The sequence below is a fragment of the Spea bombifrons genome, chromosome 2 (assembly GCF_027358695.1).
Source record: "Spea bombifrons isolate aSpeBom1 chromosome 2, aSpeBom1.2.pri, whole genome shotgun sequence".
Classification (NCBI taxonomy): domain Eukaryota; kingdom Metazoa; phylum Chordata; class Amphibia; order Anura; family Pelobatidae; genus Spea; species Spea bombifrons.
Window position 1 is genome coordinate 5441891 of NC_071088.1, and position 27104 is coordinate 5468994.

The following is a 27104-nucleotide window of genomic DNA, read 5'->3' on the forward strand; positions in this document are numbered from 1 at the left end:
AGGGAGATCCTTTAATAATAATAAAAATAATAATTATTATTAGTAGTATTATTTCTTATCAACACATTAAATAATAAAGGAAAAATACAAAAAATGTTAAAGTTAAAGTTTTTTTGTCTTTTTTTAAAGTTTAATAATTTGCCTTTTTGTTTCATTGTATATTTTGTTTATATAATAAAAGAAAAAAAAAAACCCTAATTTTTCTCGCACATTGTCCTTCTCCACCTATAAGCATTTATGATGTCAGAACCCTACGAGTCGATGAGGGATGCCGTAGGTTTATTTCCAAAGAGAGTAAGAAATACTTTTGTCGGCGAAATTAATATATTCACTAAGTTAGGCTTTCACGTTCAATGCATTCCTTATCAACGTCAAACACAGCTTCCAAACACAGAGGAAAAAGGAAGAGAGATACTGAAGTGGCAGCGGTGAGAGAATCCAACTGTGGTCTGTTTGTGTGTCGGTTGCTGAACAACGCAACACGAAAAGAGATGTTCGAGATGTTCCGTTTCCGGGGCTGCTGCCGTAGCAGAGCCGTGTGGGTGAGGCAGTCGCGCAAGCTTCTCAGGCAGGTGGATGCCAGTGCTGGTCCTTTGTGTTTAATTTCGCAGTCACCATGAGGTCCAAGTGGATCCCTTTATCGGCATTACTGCTGACAAAAGTCCCGGCAGCAGGTAAAGTGAAAAACAACCATTTCTGGACATGCTTTTTTTTTTTTTAATAAAAAATTACTATAATATTGCTTAAAACGGTACTCAAGTATCGAGAGTCGTTTTAAGCAATATTATAGATACAATGAGTCCCTCTGCGTCGTATAATTTTATTTATGCTGTAAATTATAGGTCATATGTTCCAGAGTCTTAACACAGCCGAGGAAGCCCTTTTAAGTGAGCGAAACGCGTCAGGTTTCTACATTTTTTTTAAAAAAAACAGAGCGTGGTTCGAACCGATCACATTTCATAAGTGTATTGCCCAAAAAATGATGTATTAAAAAGAATTCTGTATAGTTTTAGATTATTTCTCTGTATATTTAAAGGGGCGCCTGCACTAGTTTCCTGTTTTAAGCCGAGGGGGGTCTCGCCATTGGCAGCCTCCGGGGGGGAAACGCTGAGAGGAAGGCGCAGACCTAATCTGTTGTATTTCCGAAGTACAAATGTAGGATTATTACGATAAAAATTATGGAAAAAAAGGCTGATTAATAATAGGCTAAATTATATTTTTGTGTTCCCCCACCATAAATTAGGGTTTGCGTAAAGTTACAAAACTAGACTTTATTCATGTTTTTTGCCACTTAACCGATATATTGTATTGTGCTTTATGATTATAGAGCGAGGTTTCTAACACGGCTCTGCGTTCTTAGTCATTTAAAGGAATACATATTTTTTGGACGGCCATTTTTGTTGTAGATCGTATATCGTTGATTTATTTTGACGTAGGTACAAATTTTATTTCCATGCTAAATTTATCAGCAAAAAACCCCCAAAACAATATTTTTGTATGTTTGAGTGGCTCCATAGTATATATAAATATAAAGGTAAGATCCTTGGGGTCATTAACTCGTTATTGGCGTTGGACGCCGGAATGTTAGACGCTTTTAAGGGTGCTTTTTAGAAGCCTCGGCATTAGATCTCGGATCGCCCTGTAAGCAGACGCATGGGCATTCACATTACGGCAGTTTGAAGCGTAAATACAGATAAACCATAACGGGGTATTGCACGGAATAAGCCCACAGAGTTCTGACGATCTGTTTACAGGAAGATCAAAAGTTCTAAAGTCAGCATCTGTTATAACGCTCATCATATAACGCCGCCTGACTCTGCCATCGGTGGGGTCTGTATGGGGCGTATAGACCACAGGCAGATATTAACCCTCTCTGAATTATTGCTGTTATGGCGCGTTTATCCCAACAGAGGATCCAAATCAATGTTTTCAGTGATACAGCATAATATATTTACATATGTATAGATAGGTCTGATACGTGTAGATATGTATAGATACGTAGGTCTTATATATATATATTCGTATGTATAGAGAGGTAGGTATGAGGTCCGAGAAATTTAGGTATGTATAGATAGGCCTGAGGCATAAAGATAAGCAGAGACACATAGGACTGATACATATAGATATGTATAAATAGATAGGTCACATATATATATCCATTTGTATAAATACATAGGTCGGATACATATAGAACATATAGATATGTATAGATAGGTATGAGACATATAGATACGAATAGATAGATAGGTCTGATACATATAGATAAGTATAAACACATAGGACTGATACATATAAGTGGAGTGAAGCATTCCATTGGTTGCTATGGTGATTGCACCGCTCTAACTAGTTGGAAACGGAACTGCACTTTATTCATAACCCCTAACATGCCCGGTGGAATCTTGACAATATTTCGTATGCATTTCAAGTATATTAACAACTTTAAGACTAAAGATTCTCATTGGAATAGAAGATTTGTGTTTGAGGTTCCAAGGCCGACATAGTTTGGTGGATTATCGAACACAACGTGCCATTGGAACGTTGTGATGGGAGTGATAAAGGGCCATTGGAACACAGGAGTGATGGGAGTGATAAAGGGCCATTGGAATACAGGAGTGATGGGAGTGATAAAGGGCCATTGGAACACAGGAGTGATGGGAGTGATAAAGGGTCATTGGAACACAGGAGTGATGGGAGTGATAAAGGGCCATTGGAACACAGGAGTGATGGGAGTGATAAAGGGCTATTGGAACACAGGAGTGATGGGAGTGATAAAGGGCCATTGGAACACAGGAGTGATGGGAGTGATAAAGGGCTATTGGAACACAGGAGTGATGGGAGTGATAAAGGGCCATTGGAACACAGGAGTGATGGGAGTGATAAAGGGCCATTGGAACACAGGAGTGATGGGAGTGATAAAGGGCCTCTGTGCGCCCGTGAAGAGATTCCATTAAAAAACAGACGTTTCCAGCTACAATAGTCATTTACGTTAACCCCGTCTGCGCTGGGTTTCTGATCCATTTCATGTTATTTTAATGGAAGAAAATTTCCTTTTCTTTCAAAAACATTGAACAGTAGTGTAAGCCTAACTAGAGGGGGACAGGTAAAACTTTTTGGCTCTGTGGGTCTTACTGGATGAACAGAGGTTCACTAACAAGTATCACAAACCTCTGTGATCTTTCAGTGTAATTTGAATGATGAAAGAGTTGCTAAAAACAAAGGAATCTCATAAAATGTGCTTTTCTCTGTGTTTCTAGGTTTATCGTTAGCAGCGGTGTCTTAACTTAGAGGTGTGGAATTGACCCTTTCACTCCCTAGACAAATCTCCCATGGGCTCGTAACAACGGATATAGCCGGATGAGCCGTAGAGAAAGTGCTCTTTAGTTGAATTTACTAACTTTTATTGGGGCAACATAGAAAGTGATGAAGAAGAGACCTCTGAGGTCTTAATTGCATATGTCATTTTATATCTTTTTTGTATGTTGGCTCAATAAAAAGTATCAGCTTCAACTAAAGACTCCAAAATACCGTAATAACGTGAGAGGAAAGGGTTACAAACGGACATTGAAATACATAAAGAGAAGTATATATCAAATAAGGAGAAATGTCATGCAGGAAGTCAAAGTTTAAAACAAGAGGGTCAGGATCTTAGGTGTCACATAGGGAAGTTTAATTTTAATGAAAGAGTGGTACATAAGCGGATCAGCCTCCCAGCTGAAGTGGCTGTGGTTAATACATTAAGGAAATGTAAACATCCACATAGATTAAATGACAAAAAAAGTATTAAAGCTGGCAGATCATAGAGAGATAGACACATAGGCAGACAAATATAGAACTATAGCGATGTATAAAAGGGGTGGTAGATAAACAGAACAGCCTCCCAGCAGAAGTGGTAGAGGGTAATACAGCGAGGGGATTTAAACACGCACGGCTTCTGAATGTAAGACGAGATTAAGGTTTGAGTCTTTACAGCAGGAGAAACGGGCGACTAGACGGGGGCCGAATAATAATAATAATAATAATAATAATAATATAAATCTAATAATTTAAATATTTATATTTAATATAAATCTGCAATAAAACGCCGAAGGATCCATAAGACCCGCTGTAGCTTTGTCTGGCGGTGAGGACATGGAAACAAATTATAAATGAAAGCAGCCTCGCCGCCCAGTATATTTCTGTATAAATTAAATGTCAATCATTTTCTGGGTCGGGGTCTTATTTGTAACAGAAGGCTGGGAGCACCGTTACGTTTAACCCCGGATACGCCTAATTTACATTCTTCCTGTAAAGAGAAAAAAGATTTATATTTTTAAATAAAGCATGTTTCTGTCTGATTTTCTCGGGTAATATTTTCCTTTTTTTTTATTGAGTAACATCTCTCCGAAAAGAAGCTTTTTCGCTTTTCTTGGAAAAAAAAATAATTAAAAAAATAAAAAATATATATAGTTAAACCCAGTGCCCTTTACATCATACAGTATATATACAATTGTACAGCACTGCAGTGTATGATGGCGCTATAAAAATCAATAAATAATGATAAATAAATAATATATCAACAATAATATATCAATATATTACTACCAATAATAAAATATACCCATAAACATTTTTTTTATTACAGCTGTATTATTATTAACACTATTAAGTACTGGATCTTTTTGTTTTGAGAGGCTGTACATCGAATTTCACTGCCAATCGCTAATAGACTTAATCTCATACTAATATCACATATAATAAAAATATAAAGTCATAAATGGGGAGAAAACAGACATTAAAACTCCCCTGTAACATACGCAAGCCCTGCTAACTTTTTGATTTTAAGTATAAAAATATTATAATATTTTACAAATTCAGTTAAAGCTGCTAATAAAAAAAAATATAAAACATATATATATATAGATATATATATATATATATGTATTAATAAAGAAGCTAGAATAAATTTATAATTTATTTATAAATAAATGTACAACATTTATTTCTGTATTTGTTGGCTATATTTTGGGCTGGCTGCCTTTTTTAGTCAATATATATATTTATTTATAATAGTATTTATTATGTATTTTTTTACATACTATTTACTAATGTGTTCTGCATTTTTTTTACTTCTCAATATAAAAAAGGATATCTAATAATTCAAATATATTTAATCCAGAATTTAGATTTAATTGTTGTTGGAAACTCAATCTCATACTATTCTATTTTATTAAGAAAAGATTTCGTTATGTAACGATCTGGATTGAATATTTTAATTTAGTTTTTTTGGATTTTCTCAACAAAAAAATGGTATCTGCTTGCATTATGTTCTAAGGGGTTTCAAAAATGCTTTGTCTGCATTTGATATTCTGGCCCCTGATGTCTGAAAACCCCAATCTTTCCAACTTCTGGTGGTAAAGGTTGTGTTTTTATGGAAGGCAGTTTTACAGAGAGGGTGGTAGATAAATGGGAGAGCCGCCCAGCAGAAGTGGTAGAGGCTAATACAGCGAGGGTATTAAACATGCATGGGATAGACATACGGCTCCTGAATCTAAGACGAGACCAACGACTGATTAGGGTCTGAGTCTTTACAGCAGGAGAAACGGGCGACTAGACGGGGGCCGGATGGGGCCGATCTGCCGGCAGATTCTGTGTTAAAGTGTTAATGAAGGGGGTCAAACTGTATCCTGAAGAGTTAACATTTAATCAAACAATTAATATTGGACATCACTGATTAATCCTTGTGGGCTTTTGACTCTTGATAACCGGAGTCCATCACCCCCCCCCCGGACTAATGTTGCATAATACATTTTATAGACAAGAACAAGACAATAAATCTATATACAGCATATTACATCATCATGGAAGAATCCATCCATTTTATTACAGAAAAAAATCATATGAAAAATAATTTATTATTATATTATTTATTCTTCATGACCAGTGTTCTATATGAATCTTTTGTAAGAAATATGTTATTTTTTTATTTCATTTTATTTTAATTTTAAGCTACGGCTGTTTGATTGGCTTTACATGATATGTACATGATAATGTAGATTCTCCGCTTGGCTCGGTTGCTTGAGAAATGCTCTTTGAAAACAGGCTCACCTGAACAAGGTTTTTTAATGGAGCTAATATATAATATATATATATATCTATATATATATATATATAAATTGTATTTAGCTTTCGGAAGATTGGTTTCACTTTCCCATATATTTTAGATACTTTGTATTTGATTACTAAGCTACCTTAATTTAGGCAAAAAAACATTATATTCTGGCACATGCTGAGCCTTCTCATACATTTACTATTGGCACTTTTTTCACAAACGTTTGAAAGAATATATTCTGTCTATATAGAAAGAGGAAGCATGGAGCAAAAGTGAGATTGGATATTACAGTATCCTATAAATTTATTCCAAAGGTCCACAGGCCAACAGACATAGACCTTCTTCCAGGAATTACAGAAGCTATGGTGAAAATGTCCATCAAGTTCCGAATTTCCAGAATCCTTAAACTCATTCATCTACTTTTTGCACAGAAGGGGAGAAAAATAAAGTCTGTTATTCCAGGGGCAGTTCGAATAAAGCCAGCATTACTAACTTTTAAATTATAAGGGGGAACTTTTTCTTGTGAATGCAGTTTATTCTCAAAGAATAGTGTATTCCGGAGCTTTACAGCCCTTACTGTGGAGAGCATCCTTCTCTGTTGAAGATGGAGCTGTGAATCTTATAATTTTAATGAGCTTTTAATGAGCTCTATCCGCGGCTGAACATTTCCCCTGCCACGGCTGCATATGGACCTGGCGTGTATTTGCACGTTGTGCTGAGGTCACACCGCAGGTCATAGTAATTTAAGGTGAAAAAAAGTCCAAATTGCATCAAGTTAGTCCTTTCTACCGACCCTTCTGGCTTTTAATCCAAAAGAAGACAAAAAAAAACGTAATTATGCTCTTTTTCAAAATGCTGTCACATGGGGGAAAAATCCTTTCTTGACAGCAAAAGGCATCCAGATTTCTCAATGGATAAAGACGCTCTAAAAATTAACCCATTAAGGACAATAAACCCATTGAAAACAATGCATTTTGAGCCCGTACATGTACAGGCTTTGTCATTAAGGGGTTAATGTTTATTTTATCATTTATAGCCCTGTGTGTTCTGTGTTTTACCCTTTTTTGAAGACATCCATTGTATCTGATAAAAACTCCTCTGTCAACAGTGAATTCCGCACCTTTACTGTCCTCACTGTAAAGAATCCCTTCCTTTGTCGTCTATGAATCTTCACTCTTACCGTCTCGGAGGATGATCTTTTGTTCTTCGTACATTTTTGTTAATGAACAGATCACTTTATATTGGCCCCCGCACTTATTTTTTCTAAGACAAGACCAAAGGCTGATCAGTGATTACGATCAGAGTCTTTACAGCAGGAAAAACGGCCAGACCAGACGGGCCGAATGTGTTTGATCTGCAAGGTTTCCATAGTCCATGCTTTCTAAAGTAAATAAATCCAATGACACTAACTACTCTTAGCCGAAATCACCCATGCCCCTTATAAGTATGTCGCTTTTTTTTATAGTTTTTCCAATAAAGTCACATCTTTCTTATAAACCGCCTCCCAAAATGTAACAATGTACAAATTATTTTTTTTATGAGAATAAAAGTTTTTATAATTTTTTTCCTGTTTTTTACTTATTTTTCCTCCAGTATTTTTCTTACTGATTAATGTCCAACGTTTAGGTTGAACGATGAGATTTTTTTTATTTATTTTTTTAACAGTTTTTCCTACAGTAAGATCAGTAAATATATAGAATTCACCATGGAGCTTGCACTATAATATAAAGATCAAAGCCTTCACGTCGGGGCTGTAGGATCAGTAGTGAGCGATATGGATATTTTGCCGTCCTATTTGCCCGTTGCATGTTACAGGCAAGCTGAAAGTCCTGCCTATGGGTCTCTCCCTGGAGGGGTAACATTGGCCGGTGAAATAAAAGAATATCATTGTAAAGGATTTGTAGCCTTTCACTTGATTCATCGTACACAGTAAATGGACTTATATAGGAGGATGGACTATAATAGAGATACTTATCTCGCTTCGCAACAATATATATGCAGATGTAAGCATCATTTTTCGTTGGGGGATGGGAAAGAGGTTACTGGTCTTTGAAAAAAAAAAGAAGAAGGAAGCCCCTCTGACACAGAAGGTATCTGAAAGCGAGATACACACAATGTAGGTCATTTGTGAGCTCGATGCGTGATTGTGGGTTTAGCACAAAGAGAATGTGGTAGAGCCGAACCCTGCGAAGCCTGATGACCAACACAAGAGAACGGAACCCACAGCTAATATGTGAACCGTGAAGCACAAAGAAGGATAATGGCGCGTCACGTGACAGGACGAAAAATGTATAAGTGTACGTCGGCGTATTAGCTGTGGCAGCCTTACATGTGGAGACCCAGAATACAAGCAAGCAGCCGGCCCATCTTGTCACCATAACTGGTGACTTCCCAGGGTAGAGCTTTCCGTCTTTTGGTGGAGCCACTTTGTTAGGGGACAGGGCCAGCCTCAGACAGCCTTTAAACCGGCTGGGAGTAGTAGGAGGAGGATGGCTAAACATCGCTCCCCTACCCCAAGACCCGGGGTGCGACACTCGACCAGGAGACTCCAGGTCAAACCCAGAGTCCACAGATCTCACGCCATCATCCTACTATTATCCCGGTAGCTTTATGCCTATCCCTGTTATCTATCATGATCTTTAGATGTACTTACCGATAATATTTCTACTGGAAGAGCAGCTCTTGCCAAAATAATTGGGGTTTATAAACCAGCGTGTTCAGAGTAGCAGAGAACGGCAGCCGTTAAAAGTGCGATTGCCGATAAATGATACGATCAGAAAGTCAATAGTTAAGAAATCAACTTCTTTGCCTGGTTGCCCGGGCTGGCTGTGTAACAAATGTTTCTCTTTGCTACCGGCTTTCATGTGGAGGAGTAACAAAAAAAAAAAAGAAATTAAATTAAACCAAAACAGGAAAAAGGCACAGCTGCAAAATGAAATAAATGGTGAGCCGTGGGTAAGACCTGAATACAATGTAACCAACGTCTGAAATGTGCTACTCTATAGGGGTGTGAATCTCGCCCGCCATACACTCAACTGGATAGGTACACGTGTATGAGCTGTGGCCGTGCTGTAGCATACTGGGTCTAATGAACGTCTAATGAGTCCTCCTCTAGTAACCGCGGTATAATAACACTTATTATCATTTAGGTGCCCATGGAGTCCACTTTTTATCAGCGTACAATCTCTTCCTCTGCACGATCTTCTAGGTTAGGTTATGACATCATGTCTCTGCCCTCATCGCCCAGCAACTCTTTAATGTAGGTCCTGGGGTGGCTCAGGGTGCTTACCTTTATGTTTCTCCTACCCATGTACCCAATTACGTCATAAAGATGTCGGATATGTGTCCCATGTCCCTTACAGAAGCCACGTATTTCTGAAAAGGCTGCAAAATACCTTATTTCTTTGTATATATATATATATATATATATTAGTATTTTTATATATTAGCAATTAAAATATGTCAACACCAAATAAGGTCTTATATTTTAGATCAGGAAAAATAGGCAGACCAGATGGGCCGAATGGCTCTTTTGTGGCATCAATATGCTGCCGCGGAATTTCTGATCCCAGTGGCGTTGACATGGTTAAATCCCGTGGTAATATGGTGGAAGAATGGCGGAGCGGAGGATCGGAGGTTCCCTGTCAGGAATACAAGCGCGGTTCAGGCGTAGCTCATGCATTTAAATTGGACCTGGATGGATTTCTCTGGGGAAATCACAGCCATGTTCTTAATACAGCAGCCTATCCTATAAAGGGATGCCTGGAAGGGAAATGTCTTTTGGGGGGGGTTTCATCTCCCAGAGGGGAGGGGATAGGAGATTTCATACCCCCCGGACAGAGCCGATGTAACGGTAATTTGTAAACAATGGTCAAACTTTGTGAGGTCATCCTGCCGTCAGAACCTCAAATTAATAAAATGTATTGTGCACGAGGCACACGTTATCTTAAAGGACATACAATGTGGGTTTTTTTTATTAAAAACATAAAATCTGATGGCCACCAATTTTTTTATTGTTGTAAAAACCTGAAACCTTATTGGCCTAATGCTTACCCCACATGTGGTCGGGTATCATAACACACACATATACAGTATATATATTTATATATATTTATTAGATTGTAAGCTTGCGAGCTGTATCAGTTTGTCAATTCTAAGCTTGTCATATCCCTTGAATATATGTATATATATATATATATATATATATATATATGTGAGAAACACTGCGTAAATTGTTGGCGCTATATAAATAAAAGATAATAATAGTATATAAATATATATATATATATATATAGTAAATATATATATATATATTTACTTTATATATATATATATACTTATATATATTTACTATATATATATATATATATATCCTTATTTAACAATACATTTATTTAAGTTCTAAAAGTTTCTGTTTGTGGAGAAATCAGATATTGCAAAAAAAAAAAAATAATAAGGGAAAACACAGCTTAAAGCTTTACTCCTAAAGTATCAGCAATGGTCTATGACAGGGGTGTCCAAGTTTTTTCTGCAGTGGGCCACTTCATCAGAATTGTATACGTGCGCGGGCCGCACTCATTTTTCACTGTGACAAAAAATATGGCCTTTAATAAAATATGCAGATTAAAATAAAGTAAATAACACAAAACCTTTACTCTTCCTCTCACTGATTTCTGGGCCTAGAAAGTTTTGCGACTACAAATTCAGGATTCCCTAGATTTATTCTAGGGATGAACTAAAATGAAAATTCTGGACCAAAACATTCAGGGTTCACTTAGCCAAAACCGAAAATGACCCCCACCTTTAAAAATAATAATAGAAACTCACATTTTTAATAAAAGTAGGTAACACACAATTGGACAAAATTAGCAATATGACTTGGCAACCAGTAAATGCTGGCAACCCAGGCAACCAGTAAATGCTGGTACCTAGGCATGATGGGACTGTGCTCGCTGTGATTGCTGTTAGCAATCACACTCCTATCATGCCAAGTCAGCCAGTACATGCTGGTACAGGGTGGCTGTAAGTGATGTGCAGACCCCATACTGCTGGCAGCATCACTACACAAGGGGGGCAGCTAGCTAGGTTTCAGCATGTACTGGCTGACTTGGCATGATAGGAGTGTGATTGCTAACAGTAATCACAGTCCCATCATGCCTAGGTTCCAGCACTTACACATCCATCCAGTAAATACTGGAACCTAGGCATTATGGGACTGTGATTGCTGTTAGCAATCACACTCCTATCATGCCAAGTCAGCCAGTACATGCTGGTACAGGGTGGCTGTAAGTGCAGACCCCATACTGCTGGCAGCATCAATACACAAGGGGGGCAGCTGGCCAGGTTTCAGCATGTACTGGCTGACTTGGCATGATAGGTGTGTGATTGCTAACAGCAATCACAGTCCCATCATGCCTAGGTTCCAGCACTTACACATCCATGCTATCACACACACACACACACACACACTCATTTATTCATATAATCATTCATTCACAGATTCATTCCCTCAATCACACACACATTCAAACACCCTCCCCACCTCCTTACCTGCAAGCCAGCTCCTCGATGCCGCTTACAGACTTCAGCAGGGGGCGCGGCCTCCCTCTGCCTTCTCTGCTAAAGCACAGAGGAAGTAGGATGTCACGTGAACTCCGCTTCCTCTGTGTGCAGTCCAGAAGACCCTCCCACAAGTAAGTAGCAGGGCTTGAGGTGCGGCTCGCGTAAGATCGGTTGCCCTGGCTGCCGATCTTACGCGGGCCGCACCTCGAGGTCTCGCGGGCCGCATTTGGCCCGCGGGCCGCATGTTGGACGCCCCTGGTCTATGACATCATAACAACGTGCAATGTTAAAAAGTGCGTGTTGTTGCGGGATCAGGGTTGTTCTCCTGTTTCAGGAGACATAACGATATACCTGTCAACACCTTCTACAGCGCCATCTATTATGACTGATCTCTTCCTATTTCTATCAATTATTATGTTCTTCTCCTTCCTACTTTAACCCAACACACCGCCTCCAAACTCAAACCCGAGCACCACCTGGGGTATAAATTCTGCCCTTTGCATAGACTCTTTATAGTGGTCCCGCTTGTCTAGTGCACATAGTGTTGCGGTCTAACCTGTGCTTCGCGTGTCATCTCCTTGTGGTGTCTCGATGGTCCACCTCCCAAGTGTCTCTTTTTAGAAGGACCCCTAATCCCTGTGCCCGTCTTGCCCCCCCCTGCTGTCTCTCTTTTCTAGGAGCCCTAAAAGCCCCAATAATGTGCATAGAAACAGCAGGAAACTGGGTCACAAATTAACCCGTTAATAAAGTACTACTTTTTGTAAGTAGCTTACTCAATTACAAAAATGATTATGTATTTTATGCTGGTTTCCCCATCTCCCCCACAATTATTTATCACTCTGGGACAGTGAATACATTATTATATGATCCATGACAAAATGAAAACTGATTATTTAAAGACTTTTTGCAGTTCTGCCCAGCACCTCGCTGCACGGCTCTCTGTAAGATGACCACATTTCCAGAGGACAGTCCCCAAAATAAGACTTCTGCCCCCAAATATTATTGATCGCTGGAAATGTTCCCTGATCCCTTAAGCCTTAAGGTAACTTAAGGTACTATATATATATCTATATATTTATCTATCTCTATCTATATCTATCTATCTATCTATCTATCTATCTATCTATCTATCTATATCTCTATCTATCTATCTATCTATCTATCTATCTATCTATCTATATATATAGATATAGATATAGATATAAAAATAATAAAACATATATATAAATAAAACAGATATACTAGTTAATGATTTATATATACATATATTTTTGCGTATATAATATAACAATATCCTGTGATTCTGTAATGGCAGCTTTCGTATAATATTCTGGTCGGCGACCGAAGCCTGGAGCATCAGCAGATCACGGCGTGGACTTAGTTTGTTATATGCTGTATTTTTCCGGTGATGTTGTTTCTTTAGCGTTGTGATTCATTGTGCGGATGAAGGTGTACGAGGCGCACCGGGGCTCGCAAACACCCTAGCTGCTAAAATGTGGGAGTTTGTTTTTGCCAACAATCTGTAGATTCAAGCAAATTCATTTCGGTTTTTGTTTTTCAAAATGGTTTTCAGAAACAAAGTTTCAGATTTCCACGCTGGAAAGTGTGACTTTTATTTGTGTTTTGGTCTGGGTGACACATTCTTATTATTACTATTCTATCTGTACCCTGCGTGGCATGTTGGGACAGGACATTTTTTTTCCGCTGAGATTATCCCCGGCTGTTTGGCTTTTAAAATATATTTGAGCATGTAGCTGCCCAGCTGTCACAGAACTATTATTATTATTATTATTATTAATATTATTATTATTATTATTTATTCCGTAGTGCTATGAAATGGAACTATTCCTATTCCCGGTGATTAAAATGATTCTTTTATTTTTTCTGCTAGTGATGGGAGTTGGAATCCAATGGATAGAGAGATGCTGGTTGTTCGAACCTGATTTATGCCTCACATTATCTAAAGAAGAGATTGCATTTAAAGGTGTTGTTAACTAGACGGATTTCTCATTATCTTAATTTTACTTCATTTAATTTCTGTGCGGAACATATTAAGTCTAGAAGCTCAGCCTTCGTCCAGATCCATGGCACGGGAGCAGCACATGGAGTAGGGAGCTGATGGCCAGTAGCCCGCTGGTCATTTGCCCGGTGTGCCAGTCCAGATCCAAGCAGTTATTAGACCCAGTGGAGTGGCCAAGTAACAAAACAGGACCTCAGCCCCATTTCTGGGCAAGTAACAGTGTCTTAAAACAAAAAAGCTGCCCCTTACAATCTGTGCCATGGGGGCACCGTCAGCGTGTATGCGTTATACGGGTCTCGGAAGATCATTGTGCATGGATTATTTGTAGTTATATTATGAAACAAACAAACACAAGGTGCGTATGCGGTAATAATTACAGACATCATTACTTCATAGCTTCGAAGGGTCCACTTGTGCCTCCAGAAGCCTTAGAGGTCCCATAAGACCCAGGGGTTCCTCCCGCAGCCCCTGCTTGGAACTCACCACCTGAATAAAAGTAACTGCAAAGCATGCTGGGAGAGAAACATTCTCGGTACTTCGTTCTTTCTTCTTACTTTCATGACCCTTGGCGTGGATCTTCTTCAGTGTCCTGTTTTCTACTCACCTGGTGTGCGTAGTGTTTGGCTATCATTATCTTATACTTCACAGGTAAATCTGCTGTATGATTACCTATATTTATTTCATCATTTCATTCTTAGAACAGAAAACCTGCCATGGTGGCGGGTATCTCCTTTCCTTTTTTTCTTTCCTTTTCCCTTTCCTGTTCTCCTTTCTTTTATCCTTTTATTTTCTTTTCTTGTTTCCTTTCCTGCTTCCTTTCCTGTTCTTTTTTTCCTTGTTTACTTTCCTTTTCTCTTACCTTTCTTTTCCTTTTTCCTTTCCTTTGCTCTTTCCTTTCTTTTCCTTGTTTATTTTCCTTTTCTCTTTCCTTTATTTTCCTTGTTTACTTTCCTTTTGCTCTTTCCTTTCTTTCTTTCTTTCTTTCTTTCTTTCTTTCTTTCTTTCTTTCTTTCTTTCTTTCTTTCTTTCTTTCTTTCTTTCCCCTTTTTCCTTTTCTCTTTCCTTTATTTTTCTTGTTTACTTTCCTTTTGCTCTTTCCTTTCTTTCTTTCCCCTTTTCCTTTTCTCTTTCCTTTATTTTTCTTTGTACTTTCCTTTGCTTTTTCATTTCTTTTTCTTGTTTACTTTGGTCGGTCCGTCACACTTTCCTTTTTCCTTTCCTTTCTCTATTTCCTTTTCCTTCACTCCATCTCTCTTTTCTAGATCAGTTCTGCACAAACCCACAACCCTGGAAATTAGTAATATGGATACAGCCACCCCCCACCCCCCCATTCAATGGGAACCTGGGCACGTGCCTCAATCGCATAACGGGCGACCCAGTCGTATCAGTTCTGGAAACAGGTCGGTGAGAAGGTTAAACCCGCAAATTAACACAAAGAAGGGAACTCTTGTAGCGCAAGAAACAAAGTAAAGCCACCCTTTTTTTCGTTGCTGAATTACTCGCTTCTTTTGTTCCAGAAGGTTACCGGTTACCAATGAATATCAATGATTCAAATTGTCTTTTTTGGCAAAATAAACCATCTCCCGGTGAATGTAAAGATAGCAGCTGGTAGAGCTGCGGCCCCTGCATATCAAACACGCTTTCTGGGGTTAGAGGTCATCCCCGGAACAATGCGACAATTCCTGCATTCAGATGCGCCCCTGACCCCGTCCTTTGGAAAATTAAAGTGCAGACTACTCCGGAATATTTTCCATCCCCGCATTAATTAAACGAAGTGTCCATGGGGTCAAACTGTAAAATTGGGTGTCTCATTATACGGGTTCTTGCCTTACCAGCTGATATATATATATATATATATATGGCGTATTTATTTATTTATTCTGCTACTAAACATTATAAACACATTTCTTTTAAAATCTGGTTACATTTGTAGGTCAAACTAAATATCTCAATTGATGAATTTTTAAAAATGATTTAATTTAAAAATTATTTTACCGGTTTCAATTTTTTTGGAAAAAAAAAAATACAAAATAGCGATTTTAATTTAATTTGGAATTTTAATAGATTTTCTAAAATAATGATTTCTAAAGTAAATTATAATTTGATAGTAAGACGGCACTTTTCACGCAAAGGGCTAACGAGCAAAGTAAAGCTTTAGTGCAAAGTGATTGTTTATATATATTTTTATATATATATTATATATATATAATATATATTATATATATATAATATATATTATATATATATAATATATATGTTACTGTGAAAGACCGAAATTGGTGAATGTCGACTTTCACCGGTGAATGTCAACACATACCAAATACGTTGGTGAAAGATCGAATATTTCATTTCATGATATTACATTCGGACCCTCACCGGTGTATGTCGACAATCACAGATATGCTCTGGTGGAGGTCAAAAAGAGTACATTCGGACCCTCACCGGTGTATGTCGGAGACAAATAGGCGACTGGCTGTCTCCCGCTGCTGTCAGTCCGTATGCCAAATCCTTTGTTCTGCTGTCAGTCCGTATGCAACTCCCGCCAAATCCTTTGTTCTGCTGTCAGTCCGTATGCCAAATCCTTTGTTCTGCTGTCAGTCCGTATGCAACTCCCGCCAAATCCTTTGTTCTGCTGTCAGTCCGTATGCCAAATCCTTTGTTCTGCTGTCAGTCCGTATGCAACGTTTGATGGTGCGAGTAACGTTTTCTACATTTTTTACGACACCCTTATTTATAATCAATGGATACCGCAGTGAATCGTGATCTTTTTATTGAAAAGTTAAATGCATTAATTGCGGAAAAACGAGAAGACAATTGTTTTTATTTTTCTCAAGAAAAGTACTCTAAAATACTTTCTGAAGTGGTTTCTGCTAAAACTAAGTGCAATACACCTTTGGATTACAGACGATTAAAACGTTTTGATGTTTTAAAAATTAATGATGAAGAGAAGTTAATTGTACCATTAAAACAAGGAGACACGAATATCCAGTATTATGTTACCAATGAGGAATTGTTCAGTATACTATATGAAACTCACACCAGAATAGGCCACGGAGGAAGAACACGTATGCTGAAAGAATTGCAAGTTAAATACAAAAATATTACGTATGAAGTTGTCATGTTGTATTTAAATTTATGCAAACAGTGTCAAATGAAACACAGTGCACCTAAGAAAGGTATTGTTGTGAAACCAATGGTCAGTTCTGAGTTAAACTCAAGATGTCAAGTTGATCTGATAGATCTACAGTCAAACAGCGATGGCGAATATAAATTCATAATGGTTTACCAAGATCATTTAACTAAGTTTGTCCAGCTACGACCTTTGAAAACTAAGAGAGCTGAAGAAGTAGCGCATCACGTTCTTTCAATATTTTTAACATTTGGTGCTCCAGCAATATTGCAATCAGATAATGGTAGAGAATTCAGTAATCAAGTCATATCCGAACTATGCGCTATGTGGAAAGATGTTAAGATAGTCCATGGAAAGCCTCGTCACAGTCAAACACAAGGCTCAGTTGAAAGGGCCAATCAAGATATACAGAATATGCTATCCGCATGGATGAACGATAACGATACAAATAAATGGTCAGATGGTTTACCCTTTGTACAATTTGCCAAGAACACTACATACCACGAAGGAATACGCCAAAGTCCTTATGAAGCCATGTTTGGCGTTAAGGCTAAAAGAGGCATAGCATCGTCTTTTTTGCCTAGCGAACTAATCGCAAATATTGAAACCGAAGAACAACTCAAAGAAATTGCCAATACTTGTGAAACCGAAAAACAGCATGAAGAAACTGTTGATACTTCTGAAAAAAATTTGTGCGGTGGTCTTTCGGAAAACCATATTTCAAGGAAAAATATTGAAGAGGACCTGCATTCTACTACGTTTCCACATCAAGCTCTAACTGGAAAACACGAGTTAATTTCAATAAAAAGAGCGGCCGCGAAAGAGAATCTTGTACTGCAAGCAAACAAAATGTTACGCACCTCACAAAAACAATTTCCTCCTGCTCAAATTGGCGATAGTGTACGAATACAAGTGCCTGATGTCGACCGTGGTCGTACAGATAGCCGAAATGTGTTAGCGGTTGTTGTTGGGATAGAAGACTCCGACTTCTATAAACTGGCAAATAAAAATGGTACCCTCAAGCAGCTTTACACACGTAACCAGTTCGTAATTTGTAAAGAAAAGTTACTTTCCATAAATGAGATTTCGGCTCAAGAAATTTCGCTGAGAGAAGCAGCTGCAGCTAATTCGAGAAGCGGCGGGCAAGGCTATACACGCTGTCATTGCAAAAGGAAGTGTTCCACAAATAAATGCAGTTGCAAAAGCAAGGGACTTCTGTGTAATTCAAAATGTCATAATAGTTTCAGTTGTTGCAATAAATAAGTTTCTAATCACATAATTGAATCCTTTTATTATCACCCTTGTGATATTTTATCGCCGCTGAAATACGGAGAAGAAAATAGAAATCTCCGACATTCACCATTAGTACTTGGTGAATGTCGACATTGGCCGGTGTAAGTAAGAAATAAGGGTATTTAGCAATTATTTTGGACATACACCAAGCGACTATGTGAATGTTGTGACTTGATTACTGAATTCTCTACCATTATCTGATTGCAATATTGCTGGAGCACCAAATGTTAAAAATATTGAAAGAACGTGATGCGCTACTTCTTCAGCTCTCTTAGTTTTCAAAGGTCGTAGCTGGACAAACTTAGTTAAATGATCTTGGTAAACCATTATGAATTTATATTCGCCATCGCTGTTTGACTGTAGATCTATCAGATCAACTTGACATCTTGAGTTTAACTCAGAACTGACCATTGGTTTCACAACAATACCTTTCCTAGGTGCACTGTGTTTCATTTGACACTGTTTGCATAAATTTAAATACAACATGACAACTTCATACGTAATATTTTTGTATTTAACTTGCAATTCTTTCAGCATACGTGTTCTTCCTCCGTGGCCTATTCTGGTGTGAGTTTCATATAGTATACTGAACAATTCCTCATTGGTAACATAATACTGGATATTCGTGTCTCCTTGTTTTAATGGTACAATTAACTTCTCTTCATCATTAATTTTTAAAACATCAAAACGTTTTAATCGTCTGTAATCCAAAGGTGTATTGCACTTAGTTTTAGCAGAAACCACTTCAGAAAGTATTTTAGAGTACTTTTCTTGAGAAAAATAAAAACAATTGTCTTCTCGTTTTTCCGCAATTAATGCATTTAACTTTTCAATAAAAAGATCACGATTCACTGCGGTATCCATTGATTATAAATAAGGGTGTCGTAAAAAATGTAGAAAACGTTACTCGCACCATCAAACGTTGCATACGGACTGACAGCAGAACAAAGGATTTGGCATACGGACTGACAGCAGAACAAAGGATTTGGCATACGGACTGACAGCAGAACAAAGGATTTGGCGGGAGTTGCATACGGACTGACAGCAGAACAAAGGATTTGGCATACGGACTGACAGCAGCGGGAGACAGCCAGTCGCCTATTTGTCTCCGACATACACCGGTGAGGGTCCGAATGTACTCTTTTTGACCTCCACCAGAGCATATCTGTGATTGTCGACATACACCGGTGAGGGTCCGAATGTAATATCATGAAATGAAATATTCGATCTTTCACCAACGTATTTGGTATGTGTTGACATTCACCGGTGAAAGTCGACATTCACCAATTTCGGTCTTTCACAGTAACATATATATTATATATATATATATATATTTTATACACTGTGTGTTAATATATAGATATATATATATATGCAGTATATAGTATATATATATATATATATATATATATATATGCAGTATATAGTATATATATATATATGCAGTATATAGTATATATATATATATATATGCAGTATATAGTATATATATATATATATGCAGTATATAGTATATATATATATAAATATTGGATGATATTGAGAATGGCAAAAACTGGGAATTTTTTTTAAAGGGAGGAACTGTGATATTTACAGAATTTAGCATATATTTATATTTATGTTTATTTAGCGTATAAAAGCATAACTTGTTAGATTTGAGAAAAGTGACTGAGCCGCGATAATAATGTAAACTCTGCAGTAAAAGTATAGTTATAATAGTGATAAAGCGAGCGGTAAGATGTCGCTGCTCCTATAGATTTAGGAATAGGGGGCGACTAAAATCCAGGGCGAGCAGGGGGATAACAAAATAATGTAATATTAATATAGAAAGCGGGAGAGAGCTGCAGTATTTTAAAAGCCATTTCTCCGCTTCGCCTAATTTTTGCTTCTTCAGCCTTTTTTTACTCCCAAGAATCACCCCCCCCTCCTTCCTTCCACTGGAAAGCAATAAAATCCCATTTATTTTCTCTAAACGCGTCCCCCGTGTGGATTCCATCTCGTATTTTACCCCATTGATATAAGGAAGACCCTCAGATTATGAACCGCTAGGTCTCGGCGAGCTCGGCCGTATTCAAGTTTTACGGTGGGTAAAAAAAAACATTAAAACAATTATTTTCCAGGGTTATAAATCAAGGCTGAAATAATTCTAATACAGCAAACATCATGCATAATAAATCGTTTTGGGGCATTTTAAGCACAAATAAGCACTTTAAAGGGCTAAATATGTTCCTTCTTCATGTAAACATTGTTGCCTAAATCAAATATTTAACCTCTTCATATCACATAAGTTATTAACCCATTTGGCGCCGGAGTTCGGTGGCATAATTACAGAGGTAGCTAGGGGTGTAGCAATTCACCCTTTCAATGCCGGAGCTCAATGCTACGAGCACAGGTGTACCCAGCAGTGTAGATAAGGTTGGCTCGGCTCGGTTTGTGAGCAGCTCTACAAACCATGCTTAGTCACCCCATGGGGCAACAGCGGCCCATATTGGCCAGCGGGTCCGCCCCAGCTGTGAGGTTTACCTAGACTTAGAGGGAGACCGGCACTTGTTGCTAACAGTCCTGATTTGTCTGAGACAGTCCTGACAGATTCATTGGGTTATCTGTATGCAAGAGGGATAGACAGCAGGCATTTCGTGGGCAGAGCATTCTGGGATATATGACACCAAGTACCTGATGCCCACGCCGTTTATGAGCGGAGTTGGCACACAGCACATGCTCACAGTACAGCACATGCTCACAGTACTGCACATACTCACAATACTGCGCATGCACAAAATACTGCACATACTCACGATATTGCACATACTCACGATACTGCACATACTCACAATACTGCACATACTCATAATACTGCAAATACTCACACTACAGCACATACTCGCACTACAGCACATACTCGCACTACAGCAAATACTCATGATACTGCACATACTCACAATACAGCACATAGTCACAATACTGCACATACTCATGATACTGCACATACTCACGATACTGCACATACTCACAATACTGCGCATGCACAAAATATTGCACATACTCACGATATTGCACATACTCATAATACTGCAAATACTCACACTACAGCACATACTCACACTACAGCACATACTCGCACTACAGCACATACTTGCACTACAGCACATACTCGCACTACAGCACATACTCCACTACAGCACATACTCACAATACTGCACATACTCACAATACTGCACATACAATATTGCACATGCGCAGTATACATTCTGTGTAGTTGGGAACCCCGCTGTCCCGCCAAGCTCTAGATAGATAGAGCAGGAAAACCGGGACCGTCCCGCGCAAAGCTTCAGACTCTTCTTCAAGGCCCGGAGTCTGATACCCCGCGTAACAACAGCCAGTAAACTGCTGGTAACCACAAATGGTTAATACCCCTCGCTTTGCTCAGCGTGTCCCCGTTTTGAAAGCGACGCGGGGGAAATGCTGACCAAATACCCGGCACTGGAAAGGCTGAGGTGGCAGAAAGTCGGCGGAGAGCCGAGACAAATCAACGCGGCTCCTGTCTGTGAACGGAACAATTAGCCGCGGCGGGGTGAACACCGAAAATATATAATGACTTCTAGGAAGGGCGACCCGCGTCACTCCGCAGAGAACGGGTTATTCTTTTATTGGAAACGGTGTCAGCGAGCGGGGCTTCTGTCTCCGACCCAGACATTTCCCCCAAGCCTGGGGCTTCGTCTCATCTTAAAGGTCAGGCCTCATAAACAGGCAGCCTGCACTTACAAGGGAGGAATATTCAACGCAACACAGCTCGCAAATAGTTAACACACACACACATATATATATATATATACCGCTATATATATATATATATATATATATATATATATATATATATATATATATATACACACACACATATATATGCACTGCCTTCCCCAAGATGGTACTTAAAGGGTTCATTATTTAAGTAACTCAAGCAAAACATGGGTTAAGCCTTTCAGTTCATAATTATTTCTGTCCCCCCTGTTAACCCTTTAGGTATCCCTATTAAAGTATGCATTGATTAATGCCTCCGTTTGTCTGGACCAGAAGGTGGTAGATAAGGGTAACTGGCAGCAAATGTAAATGGAAGATGACCCCCCCCCCCACACCCATGCTTTATTCTCTAACATCCAGGGGGGCTTCCGATGATTACGGGGTAAGTAGGCATTGATTGACAGGTTGTAAAATAGGTATTACTTGTTAGGGTGATTTTTAGATATGCTCCACACATGACACGCGGAGGAGTTTTGTTTCTCCTGTATAAATCTCATAAATCAGGATTAATGGAGGCTCAGCAGCGATGGGTGACAGATCTCTGTATAAACCCCTTTGTCTCTTTATAAGACGATCCAAGCGGTGTTTCTTGTTGTATGGAAGCAGCGCTCGGTTCCCGTGGGATCTCATTTATGGCAGATGAAAGATCCAGCCACGGGCCTGTCTGGGTCTTTATCCTGTTCGGTTTTGGGCTTTTCCAACATTGAGTTCCCTCTGAAAGGAAAAAAAACCCCACAGTTTCAGGGTATGTCAGTCGGCCGTGGCAGCTACGCGCTTGGCTAATGACTGTTCCCAGTCCAAACACAGGGTTTCTTTTAAAAAATGTGTTTTTCAGCCCATAGGTAAATTTAAATATCATTAAAAACCAACATGGTTTGTGGAGATAGTGGTATCCAAATATCACAGAAGACGGAATGAATACATTGTAGCGATAACACACATCCCACTCCCAACTACACAGAGAAACACAGTTTAGTAGCCGAGAGAGAAGACGTCCATAGAGCGGCCCTGGAGTTGGCAATGTGGCTTTACTATGCATAATGAGGGGGTCAAGCCTAGGGAGCCTAAGGCTGGTGCCACGAACGGACTGGGGGGCCTAAATTGGCCCTGGTAGCCCCTGAATACATGCAGCATATTACACAGCTGCGCGAATCAAGATGGCAGCCACCAGTATAAGACGTGAACGACACTGAAGGCACATGGGAAGCGCCAGTGGGTTCTGGCCCATTTGTCAGGTTTGGGTGATGGTCAGTCTTGGTCTGGCTACAGCAACCACTACACGGCTCCCGAATCTTTAGTTTATACCCCAACGTGGTACCTTATCAGGACCCTTAATCCAAGCTCTCTGATTGGTTCTTCGTGTTGGTCTACGCGACTATTACCCTGCGTATAACCCCTGTAGATGCATACAACGTCTGAGCACTAGAAGTTGCTTCGTACACAAAAAACCCTCTCTGACCGTTTTCGTCACGCCGCTCATACGGTAGAGAAAGGAAGCGACAGATGTACGACGGCAGAGTGATTTCCGCTGACTGCGGCAGGCTTGGTTTTCGTGCTGAGGGGGTCTCTGCCCCAGAGAGTGAAAACTGCAGAGCTCGGGGAATCTCTGCCCCGACGAGCACGAGGTGTCACGTATTCCGCCGGGCTCTCAGAGAGCTGCTTGAGAGTCACGCGTGGTTGTTTGGTATCAGGCTTCCCACCCTGAGTGGTTTATTTACAAAACTCGGAGCTTCTGCAAAATGAAACAGGTTTCTTCATCATAGACGACCTTTGTGGTTTCGGCTCACCGACTTCACTATACATTTTACTGGGCCAACCAAACACCTTTAGCTTAGGCAACCGAATGGGGCAGACCCTTCATAAAGCGGAGTTTAATTCCAACAGACTCCCGCTTTAGACCCCCTAATCTCACTAACTATGCAGTATAGAAACTCAACCCTCCGTCTTCTTCTGAAAGGACCTCTTACCGAGTTTACTATCCTTTAAAGGGACAACCCAGTGAGCTTCTCTTCAAAGAAGGGCTGAATTGGTCCGGCAGACCCCTCCAAGCACCTTTTTTTATTGGTAATACCTCACTGAAACATGCCCTAGCCTATGGCTGGTAGAGGAACGGGTAATTTGTTTTAACACCAGTCATGGGCCGGGGCCCTTATGGCCACTTTTGGTTGCACTAAAAATGCCGCAGTAGAGCTGGGCCCTGAAGACTTGGTGTTTCGACCTGTGGGGGACCTTCCTCGGAAACCTCAGTGGGTCCTCTCATTTTAAGTTCGTCCCTACTTAGTCTTTGGTGGAAAGGCAGGGGCCGCATTTTACCCGGTGGGGAATTTAGCCCCAGAAGAGGAAGATTTTGAGACCTGGTTGCCGCACATAGTGGCTTTAGTGCCAACGCAGAGACCTCAATGTATATGGATGAAGGCTTTGGTCGGAGAAGATGACTCCAACCTCTCCTCCCCAATGAACCAAGCAGGCAAAAAAAACTCTTCTTTAAGGATCATGACTTCATAAGGTCCTTTAAATGTTGCTGTTTACTCTGTTATTTGGGGCTCTTGTATATATTATTTTCCCGGGACTTTGTTCTCAGGAGGACTTCTGAAGACCAGACAGAGCAAAAGGTTTTATTTATGAAGCTCTCTTAGCTTTTAAAAGGACATCAAATAAAATTCTAGAGATCAAGCAGAATTGGGTACCGGGCCTCTAACCTTCTGAAACCGTTCTTCATTAGCTTTCAAATAACCAGATATTAGGGCTTTTTAAGACACAAAAGGCTTTCTTTTGATACTACTTTTTTTTTTGTATAGTCCATCATGAATAAAAAAAAATAAAAAATGAAAAACATGATTTTTTTTTTTTTTTTTTTACTTTTGGCACATGGTCCCCAGTCCCTACAAAAATCAGAACTGCCCCAAGGAAAGCATGACGCTTGAGTAATACACACAATCAATGAAGAACCCCTGGCGTTAATGCAGTGTCTCCCTAAAAAAAAAAAATGTAACCGAGATAAAAGAGCATAAAAAAAAATATTATAAAAATATATAAATAAAATAAAAATATTAAGCGCGTTTTTTTTTGTTTTTTTTAGCTTCCCACTCCTTTATGTTAAATGAACCCACCATATAAAATAATAATGAAATAAACGGATGTTCAGCATTTTTTTTTTAGAATTATCGACAAATAAAGACATATAATAATAATAATAAAGGCAATTTTGTTTCTTAGCAAAGGACGGTTTTTATTGCATTTAGCGTCCCGCGCAGTTCATCTTTTTTTTTTATGGCGGGCGGGAGTATTGCACGGGATTGGTGGAACTGGGTTACAAAGTGACATATGTCAAGTGGCTAATCATTGCTCAATTCCCAGTAGCCACATCCGGAGATATTGGAAAGCAAGGTTTTTACGGCCTTGAGGAATGATTTAAGTTCTTAATATGATGGCCAAAATCAGGGCCCTGACTGCGAGTAATGCCTAGGGTTGGTACTTTGCACTCATATGTATTTTTTTTTTATTATGTATTTTTTATGACCGTTACCATAAAATGTTAAAGGTGCCAACTACACGGGTTAAGCTTCTACGACAAAACCTCGGCCGCTAAAATGACATCTGTGTATCTTCAACGGCACGTTCGGCCCCTTTAAGGAGTTGCTCATGTGTTATGGGAATTATAGTTTCTAATCCAGCTTGCAGCCTTGTCCTTTTCTCATGATATCATGAGCAGGGACATACCCTGACCTAGGGCATCAGGTTCCGGGGGGGCAGCAGCCACCCTGGTAAAAAAAAAAACAATAGGGGGCAGGTAGATCACCCCCGGCTTCCCTAGGGGGGCCCCAAAAGGAAATAACTCACTGATCACCAGACACAAAATTATAGGGGTGATAAAAAAAGATTTTCGCATTTAATGTCCCATAAAGCAAATCCCATTCACAAGTATTTTTGGTGCAGAAAAATGATAAACTAGTTTCAAGTATTTTTCTTTAATCAGCGCTAGAGAAAGGTTTCGTCATAGAGGAAAAGGAGGTGGGGCTAGATGGGAAAGTGGGCGTGGCCAAATGCCAGCTTAGAGAAAGAAGAATGTTTGCCGGAGACCCGGGGAAGCAGAGATTGACCAAGAGACTCTGGGTCAAACCCAAGCGATCCCGAGTGAGCAGTGTTCCCAGTGGCCTTTTTAGATCGCTCTATAAAACTATGTTGATTTTTTTTTCTGCTGCCCAAGTAAGACTTTGATATCAGTTTTACTTTACTGAGAGGGTGGTAGATAACTGGAGCAGCCTTCCAGCGGAAGTGGTAGAGGCTTATAGAGGGAGGGAATTGAAACATGCTTTGGATAGACTCCTGGATCTCAGACCAAGGACCAAGGTTTGAGTTTTTACAGCGGGAAAAAGAGGCAGCCGGATGGGTCTGATCTGCCGGCAAATTCTACGTTTCTATTTTAGAAAATGGATAATATTTCAATAAAACGGACCATTAAACGGAATCACAGAATGCTCCCTGAATCCCAAACTCTAAGAGAAACGTGTGATACGGGGGAGGCATGTAAAGGGTTAAAAGGCTGTCGCTAAACACAGTTGTTTTTTCTGCTGTTAATCCGTATTCCTCCCCGTATACCTCCGCAGCCTCCTATACGGGTGACCTTTCTGATCGCTCTGTCTGGCAAACTCATGAAATATTTATTGAAATAAAAATAAAATGAAGTCTGCCCTCTGACTCGGAAAGGTCTGTCATGTAATATGAATATGTCAGCAGCACAAAAGGCGAATTCTCCTCCCGCGGAAGGTTCTGGCGTTGGATATCCTCACCCCGCTCTGCTCTATGTTTATTTGTGTAAATCCCCTTTAATACACGTATTGATTCTTTTGATAAAGCTCGCAAGATAAATATTCTGGATCTTTTCAGACCAAGTTCTTAAAGGCAGTAAACAGCAACCGGAGCTTTTTTTTTTAACCCCTTCATTAGCACCAATGGGGGGGGTTGCGTTTAAAGAACAATTCTGGTAAAGAGCCACATTTTTGGTTGTCTGTTTGTAGAAAGGTTTCAAGGATCAACCCAATATGTTGTTTGACCAATAGGATGCGTTTGGTACATCTGATCGAAAACCGGTCAAACCATCGTAAAAGTACAGGAAAATAGATAAATTAAAAGCTTAAACGAGAGGATCCGTAGGAATGGCCCATTTTGCTTTTTGGTACAAAAAATTAAAACAGCAGAAGAGAAAAGGGAGA

General features: G+C 39.4%; 1 protein-coding gene across 2 annotated transcripts in view; it reads left to right on the forward strand.

Annotated features, from left to right (window-relative positions):
- Positions 1–267: 267 nt before the first annotated feature.
- The window catches only part of CD247 (CD247 molecule), a 44463-nt gene continuing 17626 nt past the window's right edge, over positions 268–27104 (forward strand). For both annotated transcript variants that reach the window (XM_053455503.1, XM_053455504.1), the window contains exon 1: positions 268–674. In XM_053455503.1, the coding sequence (XP_053311478.1) occupies positions 617–674 (58 nt within the window). In that variant the 5' untranslated portion in view covers positions 268–616. The remainder of the gene's footprint in view (positions 675–27104) is intronic.